Here is a 20,346-nt window from a genome sequence, read left to right as displayed (position 1 = left end):
TTCAGACAAGTTTAAGATTGTAGGAACTACTGTAACTCTGCCCCGAGCTCCTGTTCTTACAGCACCCCTCTACTGCCGGCCGTGAGAAACAGGCTGACCCTTTGGAGCAACAAATTATAGTCCCCAAACGCGCCCTGACGCCGACACAGGCTTCTTCGAGTAGATTAACTTTGGGCAACGTGTTTGTTCCCCAGGATCTGGGGAAGCAGAAGGCAGTGGGCTGGCTGCCCTTTGGGAGCTGGGTCCGCGTGGTTCAGGGCGAGGCTGACGCAGAAGCCACGCGCCGCCGTCCATCCCCCACAAGCCCTTGCAGGGCCCCCGGCAGCACCGCCGGACAAAATGGCTGGAGCGGGTGGCGACGGCGAAGCCGTGGCTCCCAGGACGGAGGTAACAGCTGCTGCAGGGTGGGTGGCTGGCTCTGAGAGTTCAGAGCAAGGCAGAGAGATCCGGAGAGGAAGGAAAGCCATAACCCGAGTTACCCACTTGCCCCTTTGTCTGGGGAGGAGGATCTGGGTCTGTGAATTCCCCAAAGCCGTCTTGTGACTGGAGGCTTCGGCTTAGGTACCCAACCTTGGCCATAGCCAACACGAGGGCACCAAAGCCACGAGGAAGGCCTTTCTTTGATGACATTTGCTGGGAAAGGAGCTGTGAACGGTCCAGCCATGCCTACAAGATCATAAGAGATTTACTGTGTGGAAAAGTTGAGCCTGACGCCGAACAGATTTTCGTTACTTTCATTAGCCAGTTGATTATGATGTTATCCAGATTTTTTTGAGCTCTTGTTGGAGATATTGGAATCAACCTCACGACAACCTTCATTTCTTAACCAAAAATGCAAACACAACCCATTCTTTCCTCTCCAAAGTTGACTCACCTCTTCACTCTTCGTTGTATTTTTGTAAGATTTCTCCAGCCTTTTTTAGTGTGGAAAGGGACAGCAGGAGCTGCTAAATAAACTCAGGTTACCTGAAGTAAACAAAAATAGATGAATTCTAAATAGTACCTGCTGCAAAGGAAGTAAGTACACCTTGCAGCTTAACCAAAGTTGCCGTCTAGGGTTCCAGTTGTCACTTTAAAATGTTTGAATGAACTCCACTTGGTCTCGGCGTTGGAGCATTTCAACTAAGCCAATGTGGTGGATTCATATTGGTTAAAAAGAATATTTGAAGTTATCCGACCAGTTTTACGAGAAACTGGAAGCCCAGAGTGTTTAAATGATTTGCCTGAGTGCATACAGCTGTTTTGTACTGTATGAGATCCACCTGGAGAACTACTACCCTATCATGTCAGAGTTCCCCTAACAATCTCAATCCATTTCTTGAAGATTTATTTTTTTCTTACCACGGTTTATCTCAGTAAACAAAAACAAACTAGGATTTAGAAAAACCTCTCCCTCACTGTGCTGTTACAGAAATCCAGTTCTTCATCTCTGAAATTAAGATGCTGAACTTGATTGTCAAGTGATTGCCAAGTGCACAGCCGTTTCTAACACTCTGTAATTTTGTCTTTTACTATTTTGTACTGATTATTCTGCAGGACCTAATTAGCAGGAATGACTTCTTTTGAGTTAGTTATGTCTACATTACCATTAACCATTAAAGGCCTCTGAACCAGGTCACTTTTTCATAAAAGCTTTTAAATTGGGTAGGAGAATAGATTCCTTTCACACTGCTCAAATTGGCCTCAAAATTACCATACCAGACTTTCCAATGTGTCTTATATCTTCATTTCTTTGTTTATTCAAATGACATTTTTTGAGTGTCACACCCAGCACTGAACACAAAGACGTTTTTGCCCTCTAAAGGACACAAAATAATTGCAATACAATTTATCATAAGGTATATAACCTTATGTACCATGTAATAAGGAGTGTAGAGCGATACCTACTCCCAACTTGGAGAAGCTATGGAGGAAACTAGTAACCCGAATCTAAAGCATAAAAGGAATTATCTGGAAGAAAAGCAGAAAAAAACATGTGCCAGTGCGTTGATGTTACAGGGAATGGAGTAAACATTGATTGGATTAGAAAGAGTATCTTGATCATAAAAGAGTGTCATAGGCATTTACTTGGGAAATTTTTTCTAAGGGCTGAGAGGCCGTTAACTTTTTTTTTTTTTTTTTTTTTTTTTTTTAAGATTTATTTGTTGGGGTCAGTGCTGTGACATAGAGGGTAAAGCGGCCACCTGCAGTGCCAGCATCTCATATGGGCGCCGGTTCAAGTCCTGGCTGCTCCTCTTTCAATCTAGCTCTCTGCTATGGTCTGAGAAAGCAGTAGAAGATGACCCAAGTCCTTGAGCCCCTGCATCCTGGTGGGGGACCCGGAAGAAGCTCCTGACTTTGGATGGACCCAGCTCCTGCCATTGCGGCCATCGGGAAAGTGAACGAGTGTATGGAAGATCTCTATATATATCTGCCTCTCTGTAACTTTGCCTTTCGGATGAATAAATAAATCTTAAAAAGGAAAAAAAGATGTATTTATTTATTATTTGAAATGCAGAATTATAGAGAGAAACATCTTTCATCTGCTGGTTCACTCCCCAGATAGCTGCAATGGCCAGCGTTGGGCCAGGCAGAAGCCAGGTGCCAGGAGCTGCTTCTGTTTCTCCCACCTGGGTGGCAGGGGCCCAAGCACTTGGGCCATCCTCCAGTGCCTTCCCAGGTACACTAGCAGGGAGCTGGATCAAAAGTAGAGTAGCTGGGACAGGAACCGGCACCTGCATGGGATGCCAGCATCACAGGCATTGGCCACATCATTAACATCTTTAAGCAAAGAAGTGTTTAAAAAAAAGGAGAAAACAGAGCACAAGTTCTGAGACTATTTGAAAAATTCAGACAATGTGAGTTATCCAAAAAAAAATAAATAAATAAAAAATAAATAAATAAATAAATAAATAAAGCTAGAAGCCCTGTCAACAAATGGGGAGTAACCAGTGAGGAAAGTTGACTTGCGAGAGGGGGCTCACGTCCCCTTGGAGCAGATTCAGCTTCGAGCCTGTGGGATGGTGCCATGGTGAAGTGGGAAAGAGGTCTCTCCTCCACTTTGGCTGATTTATGATAGAGGCATATTTGCCTTTCTTTTCCACACTAGGAAGTCAGTGTGATTTTGGCTTTTAAAGTCCACGTGGATTAGGGAAACCATACAATATCTCCCTTTAAAAAAAATTCTTGGGTTTAAATTTTAATTTGTACTTGTATCTGGTGCTTTTTGGAAACCAACTTGAAGTTTCAAGTTGTTCCCTAAATGAAATTATTTTATTTATAAAGGATTTAAATACTCAGTTTTATAGGTAGCGCTTACATATGGATTATCGATGATTAAAACATTAATGCCTAATAATTTTTGTTTTAATTGACTTAAAGTCCTGCAGAAGTGGGCAGTACTTTATTCCATAAATTAGAATTAAGTGTTCCAGGGATTGGCAATTTAAGTGATGGTTAATGTTGAATTTACTTGATTTTTGAGAACTTTCTTATATTTTAATTTGTTTTATAATTTAGATCGTAAACATGAATGATACACTACGAAGAAACAGGCAAGAAACTCTGAATGAACTAAATATATTTTTAGAAGAAAATGGTATGTTTTCACAGTTTACTGTTTCTATTAAAAGGGCTTTTTTAAAACTTTTATTTAGTAAATATAATTTTCCAAAGTACAGCTTATGGATTACAATGGCTCCCCCACCCCACCCCACCCCTGCCGATAACTTCCCTCCCACCTGCAACCCTCCCATCTCCCAGTGTATGGAAGATCTCTCTCTATATTTTCAATTATCTAAAAGGGCGTTTTTAAATTTAATTTTATATAGACATTGGTAAGCTTCAGCAAGTTAATGTAGAAGACAAAGATGCTATGCTGTTAAACATTTTTAAGTAATTCACTAATAATGGCAAAAAAATCTTCCATATGTTTTTACATGTAACTCACCAAGTGTATATTTGTTGCTTATGTATCTTGAAGTTCTTTGCACACTTTTGTTTTGGTCTTTTCAGTTTTCATAGATTAAAAACTATTACTGATAAACATTTCCCTATGTATACAAAAGGTCTGATGAACACAAGAGTTACCCTGAACACATCTAGTTTTTAAATTGCCAAAGATTTAACGGAGCAATTTTCTCCATCAAAATAAAATTAGAATCCTTCTCTGCCCACAGAATTGGAAGAGGAGCACTTCATGGTTTCCAGATTTCTTCAGATCATAAGTTTGATGGCTCTCGGTGTAGACTTTAATGTGCATGTGAATCTCTCTGCATGTCTGATTTCTTAAGACTCTGCCTTTCTGACAAGTTCCCAGGTGATGCTGATGCTGCTGGTTCAGGGGTCACACCTGGCTTCACGGAAGTGCATGTAATCTTTTGGCCAAATGCTAGGTTCCTGAAATAGATCCATTTTAAACATGAATATTTATTGAAAATCAAATAATCAAATTATGAATCTGTTCATGGCCGTGAGTTCTTTAGGAAGACAAGTTTATGCTTTTTATGGAATATTCATTCTGTAAGAAGCTGAATTTATATAATCTCAAAAAAATGTTACTGAAGTAGCTGGCTCCAATCACTATTAATACTTCCTTTTTCTATACACAAGTCATTTCCCTGTTAAGAAATGGGATCTTTTCCTGTGCTCCCTTGAATCTGGCTTAGGTTCTGATTATTTTGCCCATTAGGTTTTAACAGAAATAATGTTATAGAATTTCCAAAGTTAAGTCACAGACACCTTGCGGCTTTCCTCCTGGCTATCTTGAAAACTGTTGCTCTGAAGAAACTTGTCACCTTTTAGGAAGTTAATCTAGGAGTGGGCATTGTGGCACAGCTTGTTAAGCTGCCACTTGGGACACCCACATCTCAGTGCTGGTTATGTCATAGCTACTCTGCGTCCAATCCAGCTTCCTGCTAATGCAACCTGGAAGGCAGCAGATGATAGCTCACAGGCTCCGGGATGTGCCGCCAATGTGGGAGACCCAGATGGAGTTCTGGTTGTTCTAGGCTTTGTTCTGGGCCAGCAGTGAATGTTGGCATTTGGTAGCAAACCAGTGGGTGGAAGTTTGTGCACTTGGTCTCACTTGTCCTCTCATGCTCTCTGTTACTCTGCTTTTCATATGGATGAAAGTAAGTAAATAAACATTAAAAATAAGTCTGCCCTGGTCTTCCATTGTGTGAGAAAGCACAAGCTAAGCAGATAAAGAGGCTGTGTAGAGAAAGAGACGCTTGACTATTTTCTAGTTGTTGCAGCCAACTCAGCCCGTTGTTGGACACTGAGTAACGACCAGATAGCTTCACTCTCAACTGCCATCTGATTACAATTCTATTAGGTAGCCCAAGTGGGAACAACCCAGTTTATCATCCCACGAAACTATGTAAGATAAATTGTTAAGCTACAAAGTCTTAAGAATGGCTTTTTACACAAATGTGGATAAACAGAATACTTACATCATGCTAACTTGAGCATTTTATTGTATAATATATTAACAATATAATGTTGTATAATAACAATAAAGTGCTTCAAGTTACCACAATGTAACATCTTGATTTTCCAGAAAATGATCAGTACAGGTTGCATATTCACCTGAAATATTCATATAGTTAATATAATGGTCTCCATTTTTGCAATGTAAATTTACTATGTTAATATTTAGCATTCTGTTTTTATTAAAATATTGTAGTATTAAGTAATTTATATTTGAGCAATCTATAAATATCTGTTAGAATGATGACATTTTAGTTAGCTGTTTACTCCCTTCACTTGGAATGCTGCCAAGTAGTAATACCCCAATACTAGTCTTTTTATTATTATTATTTTTTTTTTGACAGGCAGAGTGGACAGTGAGAGAGAGAGAGACAGAGAGAAAGGTCTTCCTTTGCCGCTGGTTCACCCTCCAATGGCCACTGCGGCCGGCGCGCTGATCCGAAGGCAGGAGCCAGGTGCTTCTCCTGGTCTCCCATGGGGTACAGGGCCCAAGCACTTGGGCCATCCTCCACTGCACTCCCTGGCCACAGCAGAGAGCTGGCCTGGAAGAGGGGCAACCGGGACAGAATCCAGCGCCCCGACCGGGACTAGAACCCGGTGTGCCGGCGCTGCAAGGCAGAGGATTAGCCTAGTGAGCCGCGGTGCCGGCCTGAATACTAGTCTTACTTCCCTGAATCTCCAAGGGAAGAGACTCATGTGAAATAAAATTAAAGATTCATTAGGGAACAAATCTTGAGGGGACTAAAGATTTTCAACTTTGGTAAGAAGAGCTGAAAGTTTTTGAATAGGAATAATACAGTAAAAACCATACATTTAAAATATTAGCTTAAAATCATGTTTAAAATAAATTAGAATGAGTAAATTAGAGGTGAGAAGTCAGTTTTACAAAATACTTCTAAAATTCCATATATGTCATATCTAAGTGCTATAGTCATCTCATGTTCACTGTGTTCTTTTAACATAGAAGAAGAAGTTTCTTTAGAAGAACTTGAAGAAGACTTTGACATTCTTGAGGTATAAAAATACATTATTTCTAAGCTAGAGTTCAAAGGAGAACAAAGTATGTTTTTTCTGTTTTACACTTAAGATATTTGCCAGTAAAATGTGTTGGTTAACTTAACAAGAATGTTGAGTTTATGGAGTACCTGCACAAGAGGATGCTTTCAAGTTTATTTGATTTTGTATTGAATTCCCTAACAGCAAATGTTCTGATGTTTGCCTTGGGGGAAAGAATGTATACTCTGTTATCCTACCTTGAGTTGTGACTTTCTCCATTCCTTGGACTTACTGCTGCCCCTGCACACTCTCCTACATTTCATTTGGCCTGAGCTATTTCCTGATTATCTATTGCTTGCCTTTTTTGTCAGCCACCAACTATACCTCCTTTTCCCTTAATCTGGGAAAACTCTTGACTAGGTGTTAAAGGAAAAGGAATTAACTATTATGTGAGTAATTGGGATATTTGGACTTTAAAGGTAATTAGTAAGTACCCTGAATTAACCTCTAATGATTAAATTTAAGGAAATTTATGGATATATTTTTGCTTCTTGAAGAAAACTACCTATTCTCATATATATGTAAGCCTGGTCCTAATATTACATTTTTCTTTTCCCTGAAGGAGGAAGAAATAGAAACTATAAGTGAAGATGGTAGTTCAAAAGAAGCACATGATAAGTCAGTGAAATACACAAATTTCCTTTAGCTTTCTAACTTTTATCCAAATATAAGGCATACATGTTCTATATTTCTGATTCAGTAGTATAATATGATGTAAGAATGGGCCTGGCAGTTGGACAGCTTCAGAGTTCTATTCTAGCTCTAATTGCTATTAGCTTAGCTGTGTTACTGTAGACTATTTAACTTTGTGCTTCCTCTGTGTTATAGGGGATAGTATTTACTTTGAAGAGTTTGTGAAGACTACATGGGAATATAAAGCAACTAGTACAATGCCTGAGACACACCTCAAAATGTTAGTTCAAAAAAAGTTAGTTTATATCTCTTATCAATTATATCTTAAGGGAATTTTATAGCTAAAAAACAAAGCCCTTTTTAAAACACAGAGCCTGATGCTGCTCTTAAGTATATCAAATATAAGTATATATCATTTTTGGTAAGGTATTCATCATGGTAGCATCTTAGAACCAGATGTCATCTTAATGATTAGATATTGACAATAATTTGATACATTATAATTTTTTATTAAGCTAACAAAAGAGAAACCCTATATTTAAAAAGATATGTTCATTGAAGTTTGTATTAGAATATGGATTTTTGGCAGAGTCTGATTAGTTACTACTCTTCAAAGAAAATAACGAGAAAATTTTGAAGGTCCATCTCAGGCAGTTCCTAGACCTTTAGTGAATTTCATTATCCTTCTCAAATTCTTCTCTTATTCACAAGTCCATTTTAGAAACAGATTGCATTGGCTTTCTGTTCCGTGAGGTATCTTTCTAAAGCAGCCAGGAAAAACTCACTGTAATATCTAATTGAGGTGGATAAATTTTATGTTTCCTGGGTCAAATAAGCAATTAATGAAAGCCTGATTCGGCTGGCGCTGCGGCTCACTAGGCTAATCCTCCGCCTAGCGGCGCCGGCACACCGGGTTCTAGTCCCGGTCGGGGCACTGGATTCTGTCCCGATTGCCCCTCTTCCAGGCCAGCCCTCTGCTGTGGCCAGGGAGTGCAGTGGAGGATGGCCCAGGTGCTTGGGCCCTGCACCCGCATGGGAGACCAGGATAAGTACCTGGCTCCTGTCTCCTGCCATCGGATCAGCGCGGTGCGCCGGCCGCAGCGCGCCGGCCGCGGTGGCCATTGGAGGGTGAACCAATGGCAAAGGAAGACCTTTCTCTCTGTCTCTCTCTCTCTCACTGTCCACTCTGCCTGTCAAAAAAAAAAAAAAAAAAAAAAAAAAAAAAAAAGCCTGATTCTAGCTTCTTGTTTTGAATAAAAAAATTGTCTTTACTTCAGGATAATGCTTTTTAAAAAAATATTTATTTATTTGAAAGGCAGAATTACAGAGCTAGAGAGAGAGAGAGGTCTTCCATCTGCTGATTCAGTCTTCAAATGTGTGCAATGGTTGGAGCTGGGCCAATCTGAAGCCAGGAGCTTTTTACAGGTCTCCCACTCAAATGCAGGGACCCAAGGACTTGGGCCATCTTCTGCTTTCCCAGGCCATAGCAGTAGAGCTGGATTAGAAATGGAGCAGCCGAGACTTGAACTGGCGCCCATATGGGATGCCAGCTTTGCAGGCAGTGGCTTTACCCGCTATGCCACAACGCTGGCCCCCAGCATAATGCTTTGAATGAGTAATGGCATTGGAGAATTTGAAAGTTATCTGTACCTCAGAGAATTTTACTGAATCCTCCTTAGAACTCAGAATTGAATGAAATAGAAAAGTGAGAGTGGAAAGTAAGCTCTTAGATGACTCAGATTTATAATATAGCTAACATTCATTGAAAGCTTACTAATTATTAAGTACTGTTCTAAGCGCTTTAGATATATTAATTCATCTAAAGAGCTAGACATTGTCTGAATTATAAGCACAGCCTATAGGTGATTTTAGATGCAAATGAGTGCTATATTTTTAAAAGACATCCCCAAAAAGGTACTTTCCCATCTGCTTCCATCTTTTTTCTCATACATTTGTTCCCTATAATTCATTTTATATATTGACTTGTCCATATTACTTTCCAATATACCCATAGGCTTCTCCACTCATGTGGCGAATATATGTATCCTATTAGTTCACACATGTACCTATGTGTATACAGCATAATCACAATTACACAATCTTGCAAATCAGGAACATTGGAGCCATTTTAACACCTTCCATTCTTGTCTGTTTTACTTCTTAAAAGCTCTGAGTCTCTTGCCACTGCCATGGCCCGTATTCAAGGGCCTCACCTTTTTTTCCTGAGCATTTTAAGTGTGCTGTTGAAAGGCTGTTTTTCATTATTATGTGAGATAGAGAGGTCTCCCATGTACTGCTTCACTTTCCAAATGCCTGAAACTGTCAGAAGCCGGGCACTCCATCCAGGTCTCCCACTTAGATGGCAGACACCCAAGTACTGGAACCATTACCTGCTGCCTCCAGGGTGCACATTAGCAAGCAGGAAACTGGAATTGGGAGTAGAGCCAGGACTCAAACCCAGGCACTTCAGTATGGGATGCTAATATACCAAGTGGTGTCTGAAGCACAGTGCCAGACACCCACCCCTCTAGTCACTTTTGGTCTCAGCCGTTTTAAAAGTCCTCCAGCTAGTCTCTTTTTTCTTGTCCTACCCACTTGTCCATAATACAAATCACTACCACAGAATATTTATCAAATGTAAGTCAATCAAGTTGATTTCTTGCTTATAATCCTTAATTGTTGAAGTCCAATTTCTTAGTATGTTTTATATTAAGAACTTCATAATGTTTCTTCTCTATATCTTTTCTGCCTCATTTCCAACCGTGTTTTCTTTTACCTGAACTTTAACATGCAAAGTTGCTTGAAATTTTCTCAAATAAACTTTGTTCTTTCACGTATCATTATATCCTTCTCTTTAGAATACTCATACCCAGTTTCTCCATATCTAATCCCTTCTGATCTAAACCACATCAGTCCAGGTCCACACAGCAAGCTTTTAGTTATCAGGAAGACTCAGAATTTGGGACAACATTGTGTCACAGTAGGTTAAGCTACCACTTGCAACACTAACACTAGCATTCTATATCAAAGCCCGATTCCCAGCTACTCTGTTGCTGACCCAGTTTTCTATTAATGCCACCTGGGAAAGCAATGGATGATGGCTTAAATACTTTTGACCCTGCCAGCCATATAGGAGACCAGTTTGGAGTTCCTGGCTTCTGGCTTTGGCCTGGCCCAGACCTGGCTGTTGCAGGGAGTGAATCAGTAGATGGAAGATCTCTCTCTGTCTCTTGTTCTCTTTGTCTGCCTTTCAAGTAAGTAAATAAATTATTTTTAATAAATACTGCATGCTGGTATTTCAAAAAGAGACTGAGAATTCACGTTAATTTTTGTGAATTCTTTCTTGAACATTCCCTTTAATGTGGCCTCCTAGTACCTCATATATTTTACCACCCATGCCACCTCACTTATTTTCATATTGTGCAGTTCTTTATATATTGTTCCTCTGAGTAGGTATATTCCTTTTCTTTAACATGATTACATTTGTTTTACTATATAATATATATTTAAATATAGCAACTTGTTTATTATATAGCATAATGTAAATATATAAATTAACCTTATCTGTCTTCTCCAGTGGATTTTTGATACCCTAAAAGGCAATACCATCTTCTGAATTTATCTTTAATCCCTTATAATATTCTAATCTACTTGTATTGGAATCACCAAATGAAATTTTTGTCTATTTTGTCGTTTAACAGATATTTATTGAGGGTTTTTGTATGCCAAGAGCATTTCTAAATGCTGGCAAAATAGCAAAATGCGAAACATATCAAACTGCTTATCTTCATTGACCTTATAGTCTGTGTTTAATGATTGCATTAATTAATATAAACTTCCTAAACCCACTTCTTCATATCCCGATAATATCCATTTTTAAAGCAAAGTTTGTTTTCTTTTATGTGATGTCTTTACTTAAGTTAACCTAAATATATTCTAAATTAATACTAGTATATTCTTAATGCTTATTTAAATTAATCCTATTATGTTCCATTTTTTATAGCATAAGACCGTCTCAAAAAGTATCCCTCAGGAGTATCTCATCAATGACAGATCAAGAGGTTAGGATTAAATTAAGTAATTTGTTGATTATTAGAGACTAAATGATTTTTACTTTTTTTGACAGGTGGAGTGGACAGTAAGATAGAGAGACAGAGAGAAAGGTCTTCCTTTTGCCGTTGGTTCCCCCTCCAATGGCCGCCGCGGCCGGCATGCTGCAGCCAGTGCACTGCGCTGATACGAAGGCAGGAGCCAGGTGCTTCTCCTGGTCTCCCATGGGGTGCAGGGCCCAAGCACCTGGGCCATCCTCCACTGCACTCCCTGGCCACAGCAGAGAGCTGGCCTGAAAGAGGGGCAACCGGGACAGAATCCGGCGCCCCAACCGGGACTAGAACCCGGTGTGCCGGCGTTGCAAGGTGGAGGATTAGCCTAGTGAGCCACGGTGCCGGCTTCTTTGAATTTTTACAATGACATAGTTTCAAATTATAATCACAAGCTTAACTCTCCACTAAATAAAGAATTCACCAAGTAGTAAGTAGAAGAACCACTGTTCCTCAAGAGTATAGACAAGGGCTATAAATAAATAATAATCAATGGTTTAGCACTGTGGTATAGAAAGTTAAACCTCTACCTGCAGTGCTGGCATCCCATAAGGGTGCCAGTTTGAGTCCCAGCTGCTCCATTTATGATCCAGCTCTCTGCTGTTGGCCTGGGAAAGAAGTGGAAGATGGCCCAAGTGCTTGGGTCCCTGCAACCCATGTGGGAGACTTGGAAGAAGCTCCTGGCTCCTGGCTTCAGCCTGGCCCAGCCCCATTGTGACCATTTGGGGAGTGAACTATAGGATAGAAGATTCATTCTTTCTCTCTTTCTCTCTCCCTCTCTCTTTCCTTCTCCATGTTTCTGCCTTTGAAATAAATAAATCTTTTTTAAAAATAATCAAATCTAAAAAATGTAAATTTTGCTTATATAAGTTAGATTTTTTTGTACTCTTTATATTACCACATCTCAGGGAAAACATGATTTTCTTTTTGGGACTGGCTTATTATACTAAGCATTATGGTCTCCAGTTACATCCATTTTGTTGCTAAACACAGAAGTTCATTCTTTTTGATGGCTGAGTAATATTCCATCATGTATGTATAGCACAGTTTATCCATTCATCAGTTGATAGACATCTGGGTTGATTCTATATCTTAACTATTTTGAGTTGAGCTGTTATAAATAAGGGAGTACAGATAACTCTTTTATATGGTCATTTCATTTCCTTTGGGTAAATTCCCAGAAGTGGAATTGCTGGGTCATATGGTACATCTATTTTCAGATTTCCAAGGAATCTCTGTACTGTCTTCCATAATGGATGTACTAGTTTACATTCCCACCAATAGTGTACTAGGTGTACTTTTTTCCCCACATCCCCACCAGCATTTGTTATTTTTTGATTTTTGGATGGTAGCCATTCTGACTGGGGTGAAATGAAACATTGTGGTTCTTATTTGCATTTCCCTGATGGCTAGTGATCCTGAGCATCTTTTCATGTGTCTGCTGACCATATGTATTTCATCCTTTGAAAAATACCTGTTCATGTCCTTATCCCATTTCTTTTTTTTAAAAGATTTATTTATTTACTTGAAAGAGTTACAGAGAGAGAGCAGGAGAGGCAGAAAGTCTTCCATCCGCTGGTTCACTCACCAGTTGGCGACAATGGCTGGAGCAGTGCCAATCCGAAGCCAGGAGCCAGGAGCTTCTTCCAGGTCTCCCATGTGGTAGCAGGGGCCCAAGGACTTGGGCCATCTTCTGCTGCTTTTCCAGGCCATAGCAGAGAGCTGGATCAGAAGTGGAGCAGCAGGACTCGAAGGCAGCAGCTTTACCCACTACACCACAGTTCCAGCACTTTATCCCATTTCTTAACTGAATTGCTTATTTCGATCTTGAGTTTCTTGAGCTCCTTATATATTCTGGGTATTAATCTTTTATCAGATGTGTAGGTTTAAAAGATTTTCTCCCATATGTCACCTGCCTCTTCGTTGAGTATTTCCTTTGCTGTGCAAAGCTTCTTAGTTTGGTGTATTCCCATTTGTCTTATTGCTTTTATTGCTTGTGCTTCTGGATTCTTAACATGTATACAATCATATCATCTGCAAACAGTGATAATTTGACTTTGCATACGAGGCATAAATCACACTTGGTCCAGGTTTGTGATCTTTCTGATGGTTGTTGTATTTGATTAACTAGTGTCTTGTTGAGAATTTTTGCATCTAAGTTCATCAGGATATTGGTCTGTAGTTATGTTTTCTTCCTATATCTTTTTTCTAGTTTTAGAATTAAAGTGATGCTGGCCTCATAGAAGGAGTTTGGGAGGAGTCCCTCCCTTTCAGTTATTTGAGAAGAATTGGAATTATTATTATTTTTTTTGACAGGCAGAGTTAGACAGTGAGAGAGAGAGAGACAGAGAGAGAGTTATAGACAGAGAGAGACAGAGAGAAAGTTCTTCCTTTTTTTCCATTGGTTCACCCCCCAAATGGCTGCAACGGCTGGAACTGCGCCTAGAACTGCGCTGATCTGAAGCCAGGAGCCAGGTGCTTCCTCCTGGTCTCCCATGCAGGTGCAGGGCCCAAGCACTTGGGCCATCCTCTACTGCACTCCGGGGCCACAGCAGAGAGCTGGACTGGAAGAGGAGCAACAGGGACAAAATCTGGTGCCCCAACTGGGACTAGAACCCGGGGTGCCAGAGCCTCAGGTAGAGGATTAGCCAAGTGAGCCACGGCGCCAGCTGGAACTATTTCTTTAAAAATTTGGTAGACTTCAGGAGTGAATCCATCTAGTCCTGGGCTTTTTTTTTGTTGGGAGGGTCTTTATTATTGAATTGATTTCCATCTTGGTTGTTGGGTCTATTTAGGTTTTCTATGTCTTCATGACTGAGTTTTTGTAAATTTTATGTGTCCAGAAATCTATCCATTTCTTCTAGATTTTCCAGTTTGATGTCACATACCTGTTCATAGTAATTCCTCATGGTTCTTTTTATTTCTGTGGTTTTTGTTGTAACATCTCCTTTTACATCTTTTATTTTATTAGAATTTCTCCCTTTTTTGGTTAATTGACCAGTGGTATAATAATTTTGTTTATTTTTTCAAAAAAAAAACCAGCTCTTCATTTCACTGATCTTTTGTATTTTTTTGGTTTCAATTTACTTCTCTAATTTTATTCTTTCCAATAATCTACTAATTTAGGAGTTGGTTCTTTTTTTTTTTTTTTTTTGTAGATCCTGTAGATGCATTACTAGATAATTAATTTGATGCCTTTCCACTTTCTTGATGTAGGCACTAATTGCTATAAACTTTCTTTTTTTTTAACTTTTATTTAATGAATATAGATTTCCAAAGTACAGCTTATGGATTACATTGGCTTCCCCCCACCCAATAAGTTCCCTCCCACCCGCAACCCTCCCCTTTCCTGCTCTCTCTCACCTTCCATTCATATCAAGATTCATTTTCAATTTTCTATATATACAGAAGATCAGTTTAGTATACATTAAGTAAAGCTTTCAACAGTTTGCACCCACACAGAAACATAAAGCGAAAAATACTGTTTGAGTACTCGTTATAGCATTAAATCTCAATGTACAGCACATTAAGGACAGAGATCCTACATGAGGAGTAAGCACGCAGTGACTCCTTTTGTTGACTGTACAAATTGACACTCCTGTTTATGGCATCAGTAATCTCCCTATGCTCCAGTCATGAGTTTCCAAGGCTATGGAAGCCTTTTGAGTTCACCGACTCTTATCTGCTATAAACTTTCCTCTTAACACTGCTTTTCCTGTATCCCGTAAATTTTGTTATGTTGTATTGCCATCTTCATTTGTTCCTAGAAATTCTTTTATTTCCCTTTTCACTTCTTCTTTGTCCCGCTGTTCATTTAGGAGCATGTTGTTCAGTCTACCTTTGTTTGCATGTTTTCTAGAGTTTCTTAAGTTGTTAATTTCCAACTTTATTCCATTGTGGTCAGAAGGGATACATAGTATGATTTCAATTTTTTTTTTTATTTTGTTGAGATTGATTTATTGTTAACATGTGGTCTATCCTAGACAAAGTTCCATGCACTGATAAAAAGAATGTGTATTCTGAAACTGTGGAATAAAATGTTCTGTAGATATCAATTAGATTAATCTTGTCAATAGTATAGATCAGCTCTGTTGCTTCTTTGTTGACTTGTGTGTCTGGTTGATCTGTCCATTGATCAAAGTTAGGGGGGTGTTGATGTCCCCTACTATTATTGTTTTGTAGCCTCTGTCTCCCTTTAGATCCATTAGCATTTGTTTTAAATAGCCAGGAGCCCTGGCATTGGGTGCATATACATTTACTGTATTCACATCTTCCTGTGGAATTGATCCCTTAATCATTACTTAGTGCCCTTCTTTGTCTCTTTTAAAAGTTTTTGTGTTAAAGTCTATTTTGTCTGATATTAGGATGACTACTCTTGCTCAGTTTTTAGTTCTGTTAACATGGAATATCTTTTTCTGTCCTTTTGTTTTCAGTATGTGCATATCTTTTTGGTGAAGTGTGTTTCTTGTAGGCATCAAATAGAGGGGTCTTGTTTTTTAATCCATTTAGCCAATTTGTATCTTTTGAGAATGTATACCATTTACATTCAAGGTTATTATTGATAAATAACAACTCAGTCTTGCCATTTTTCCATAAATAATCTTATGATTTGTTTTGCATTTCCTTTGTATTTTTAGTAGATTTTTTGCCTTTACATTCTTTCATGATGCTTACTGTCTTTCCCTGTTTCTGTGTGTAGCACATCCTTAAGTAATGTTTGTAAGGTTGGACGAGTGGTGACAAATTCTTTCAATTTCTATTTGTTTTGGAAGGTATTTATTTCACCTTCACTTATAAATGAGAGCTTTGCTTGGTACAGTAAGTATTCTGGTTTGACATTTTTTTCTTTTAGAGCTTGGGCTATGTCTCTCTATTCTTTCCTAACCTGTAGGGTTTCTGTTGAGAAATCAGCTGTCAATCTAAATGGAAATCTTTTGAAGGTAATCTGCTGTTTCTCTTGTACACATTTTTAAATATGTATGTTTTTCTTTTGAAAGTTTGGTGAAGAGCTTTTCATATCGTGTCTTTTAGGAGTGTACTTTCTGTACTTGGATGTCCCTGTCTTTCTTCAAATTAGGGAAGCTCTGTGCAGTTATTTCACTGAATAGGCCTTCTAATCCATTCTTTTCTTTCTTTCTTTCTTTTTTTTTTTTTTTTGACAGGCAGAGTGGAAAGTGAGAGAGATAGACAGAGAGAAAGGTCTTCCTTTCGCCGTTGGTTCACCCTCCAATGGCCGCCACGGCCGGCGCACCGCACTGATCCGATGGCAGGAGCCAGGTACTTATCCTGGTCTCCCATGGGGTGCAGGGCCCAAGCACTTGGGCCATCCTCCACTGCACTCCCTGGCCACAGCAGAGAGCTGGCCTGGAAGAGGGGCAACCGGGACAGACCGGCACCCCGACCAGGACTAGAACCCGGTGTGCCGGCGCTGCAAGGCGGAGGATTAGCCTGTTGAGCCGCGGCGCCGGCTACCTTCAAGAACTCTTAAGACACGTACATTTGGTCATCATATAAATCTCAAACATTGTTTTCACATTTTCTGATTTTTTATTCTTTTTTTTTGAGGTATTTCTAAAGATTTGTCTTCCAGCTCAGATATTCTTTCTTCTGCCTCACTGAATCTGTTGTTAAGGCTTTCCACTGTATTTGTTATTTGACATATTAAATTCTTCATTTCTAGTATTTCAGGTTGATTTTCCTTCTGTATCTCCATCTCCCAGCAGAATTTCTCATCTAAATCATTTCTTCTACTCATGTATTTGCACCTCTATATTTTTGAGTAAACCTGTGATCATTTTTTTGAATTCTTTTTCTGGCATTTCACCAATTTGTTCATCTTCACAATTATCACAATCTTTTTGTTTGTTTGTTTTTAAAGATTTATTTATTTGAGAGGCAGAGTGAGAGATCTTCCATTCACTGGTTCACTCCCTAAATGGCCGCAACTGCCGGAGCTGGGCTAGTCTGAAGCCAGGAGCCTGGAGCTTCTTCCAGGTCTCCTGCGTGGGTGCAGGGGCCCAAGCACTTTGGCTGTTTTCCACTGCTTTCCTAGGCCATTAGCAGAGAGCTGGATCAGAAGAGAAGCAGCTGGGACTCAAACTGGTGCCCATATGGGATGCTGATGCCACAGACAGAGGCCTAGCCCACTATGCCACAGGCCACAGCGCCAGCCCCCATCTTCACATTCTAATATTGATATTTGGTTTTGTTCCTTTTGGGGAGTTGTACTATCTTCTTTGTTCATGTTTCTTATATTTCTACAAGAGATTTTTAAAAATTTCTTTTAGAAATAAAAAATATTTTTAGCCATTTCTGGGAACACTTGTTGGTTTTCTCCTCTGAGGGCTTTTATCTTTGAAAATATGCATCTGTGACTAAGTGGAGTATCTGTTCCTTAAGCAGATATCCAGAGTTGTGTGCTGGGTGGGTCCAGGGAGCTCTGGCCAGTGCTTGAGGGTGGGGCAAGAGTCCAGAATAACACCCAAGTTGGGCATGGTAGATCACTGTCATTAGCAAGGGACCGCTGTGATCACTACCTCAGCTCCTTGCCAAGGTGAACCAGCTGCCCAGGGTGAGCCCACTCTGCCGATGTGTCCCTCCTCAGTGGGAACATGGAACCCTCAGCGATGACCCTCCAAAGGGAACTCTGAGCCTCGGAAGCTAGACAAAGTGATTACCCAAAGACCCAACCACACCCCACCCCCTGTCTCAGTCAGAGAATTCCCACAGTCACGGGGCACAGGGCTCCCACAGGCACGAGGAGCCCATGAGCCTTACCTGTCCACCGAAAGAGCCTCAGCATTTCCAGTGCCAGCTTTCTGCCCAACAGAGGTTGGTTGATTGTCTGCCTTGGCAAGCTTTGTCCAGGCGCCTTGAAAGAGTGAGGGGAGGAGAGCACTTCCTGTCCCCCACCAACCCTCCAGGCCAGCTCAAAGTCAGTGGGGACCGAGGGTTTATATCCCTCCAGTAAAATCCCTCAGTCACTCACAGGATGCCGCAGCCTGTACTTGCCTTATTAAGATGGTACTTCCTCTCTGTTGTTCGCTGGCCACCTCTGTGGGCCTAGGGGAGGAGAGCAATGTGCTCTCTCTTCACAAGGTTATGTAGGCACCCTCTACCCCACTAGTGCTTCAGGCTGGACTCAAAGTCAGTGGGAACTGTGAGGTTCTTCAGGCAATATCACCATTTGCACAGGCTACTGTAGGTTCCTCTCACCTCACTCCAAGAAGATGGCATCCCGTCCAGCCATGGGAATTGCTCCTGCTGTCCCACTTACTGTTGCGTGATTGTACCATCCCTGCAGTTTCTTGGCATCTCTCTTCTTTCTGTACATTTTCCACTGCAAACCTCTCCAACTGTCCCCTGGGAATGTGGTTCCTCCCCTCTTCTTCTGTTATCTTCCCATGGTCATAATAAGTGCATACTTTCTCTATTCAGACATCTTGGATCTTCCAACTAATATGTTTTCTAAGCCATCACACTATGATTTTTGTTGAAATATTTGGGGACTGTCGGAAGTGTGATAATAAACAGTTTTCCAGCTTCTACTCTGATCCATAGTCTTCTTGTGGGTCTTTGGAGATTCAAACCTGTGTGTACAGTAATTTTGAAAAAACAAAAAAACAACTATTTTTTCCTATTTTGCAAACAGTGTGAGTTGCAAACAGTGCATTTATTCATTTGGCTGTTGCCCTTTCTTGTCCCTGTTACCCATGAGTCTACTGGGTATCTTTTTTGCATGACTCACTTTTGGCTGTTACCCTCTATATCACCTCTCATTTGTTAATTGCAATCCTAAAAGAATTGTATATGTTTCATTCTCTGCTTTTTAAGTTTTGATTTAATTTTTATGTTGATTTTGAATTCTTCGAGTATTGCTATTTATTTTAGGAAAGGTAGAAATTTTTTTAAAAAGCAAAAAGTTACTTAAATTTCCCCTCATATTTAGTATTCATGGAAATTAGGATAGTATTAGACATTCTGGTCTGTGTCTTGCTTTTCTGGTGATCGGTGATCATGAACATGTTTTCATGTCAGTAAACACAGATTTGAATCACCATTTTAATCATAGTATCAGCTTTTATTACATGGGTTTGCAAGAATTAAATTCTATTGAACTATAACAATTTAGTTGTTTCCAGTTATTTCTCCCAATTGTAAGCAATTAAGTCCACAAACATATTTTAACAAAAAATTATAAAGTTTATTTGGGATAAATTCATAGAGTGTAGAATTCTTAAAATCTAAGAATGTGACTTTTTAAAAAAGATGTCTTACATACTAACACATTACCTTCCCCAAAATGGTAGTAATTAACTCTCAAATCAGCAATATTTGTCAGTGGGGGTTTTCCTACATCTTTGCCAACACTGGCCAACTTTACTCATCAGACAAGTAGAAAATCTCACTTTTATGTTAGTGTGAATTTCACTGGTTACTAGTGAATAAAATATTTTCATATGTTAATCAGTCATTGTATTTCCTATCTGGTGAAAGTCCTTTTCTATCTTTACCATTTTTCCTTTTTATTTCGAGTGTCAGTATTTTTATTATTTATAGAAATTCTTACATCACAGAGAGTAAAATTTTGTCCTATATATTGGAAAACCATTACCAACTTATTGTGTGTATTTAACTTGGTGGTGATATATTTTGCCATACGAATGTTTCTGATTTTATGTAGTTAAATATATCACAGATTTCTTTTATGGCATTTGCTCTTGATAGTCTTCTTACAGTAATCACAATTCAAAATTATGTGTTTTCTTCTGGCACTTTTTTTTTCCTTTTTTTTTTCTTTTGACAGTGATTTTTTTAAAAACTTTTATTTAATGAATATAAATTTCCAAATTACTGCTTATGGATTACAATGGCTTTCCCCCCACACCATAACTTCCCTCCCATGCACAACCTTCCTTAAAATTCACATGGAAATTCATTTGGTAAAAGAAGTATTGGGGTTGGTGTGATGGTGGAGCAGTTTAAGCTACTGCCTACAATGCCAGCATCCCATATCTGAGCACCAGTTTGAGTCCCTGCGGATTTACTTCTAATCCAGCTCCTTGCTGATGGGCCTAAGAAGGCAGCA

At 39.5% G+C, this 20,346-nt stretch overlaps 1 protein-coding gene across 1 annotated transcript in view; it reads left to right on the top strand.

The window, feature by feature from the left end:
* Nucleotides 1-262: 262 nt before the first annotated feature.
* Nucleotides 263-20,346, top strand: part of LOC127491727 (uncharacterized) — a 38,550-nt gene continuing 18,466 nt past the window's right edge. The window contains exons 1-5 of the mRNA XM_070070482.1: nt 263-387; nt 3,499-3,577; nt 6,434-6,483; nt 7,088-7,143; nt 11,162-11,219. Coding sequence (XP_069926583.1) covers nt 340-387; nt 3,499-3,577; nt 6,434-6,483; nt 7,088-7,143; nt 11,162-11,219 — 291 coding nt within the window. The 5' untranslated portion in view covers nt 263-339. The remainder of the gene's footprint in view (nt 388-3,498; nt 3,578-6,433; nt 6,484-7,087; nt 7,144-11,161; nt 11,220-20,346) is intronic.

This window comes from Oryctolagus cuniculus, chromosome 3, assembly GCF_964237555.1.
Source record: "Oryctolagus cuniculus chromosome 3, mOryCun1.1, whole genome shotgun sequence".
Taxonomy (NCBI): domain Eukaryota; kingdom Metazoa; phylum Chordata; class Mammalia; order Lagomorpha; family Leporidae; genus Oryctolagus; species Oryctolagus cuniculus.
The sequence above is the reverse complement of the archived record's forward strand: the minus strand, read 5'-3'. Positions and strand labels throughout refer to the sequence as shown.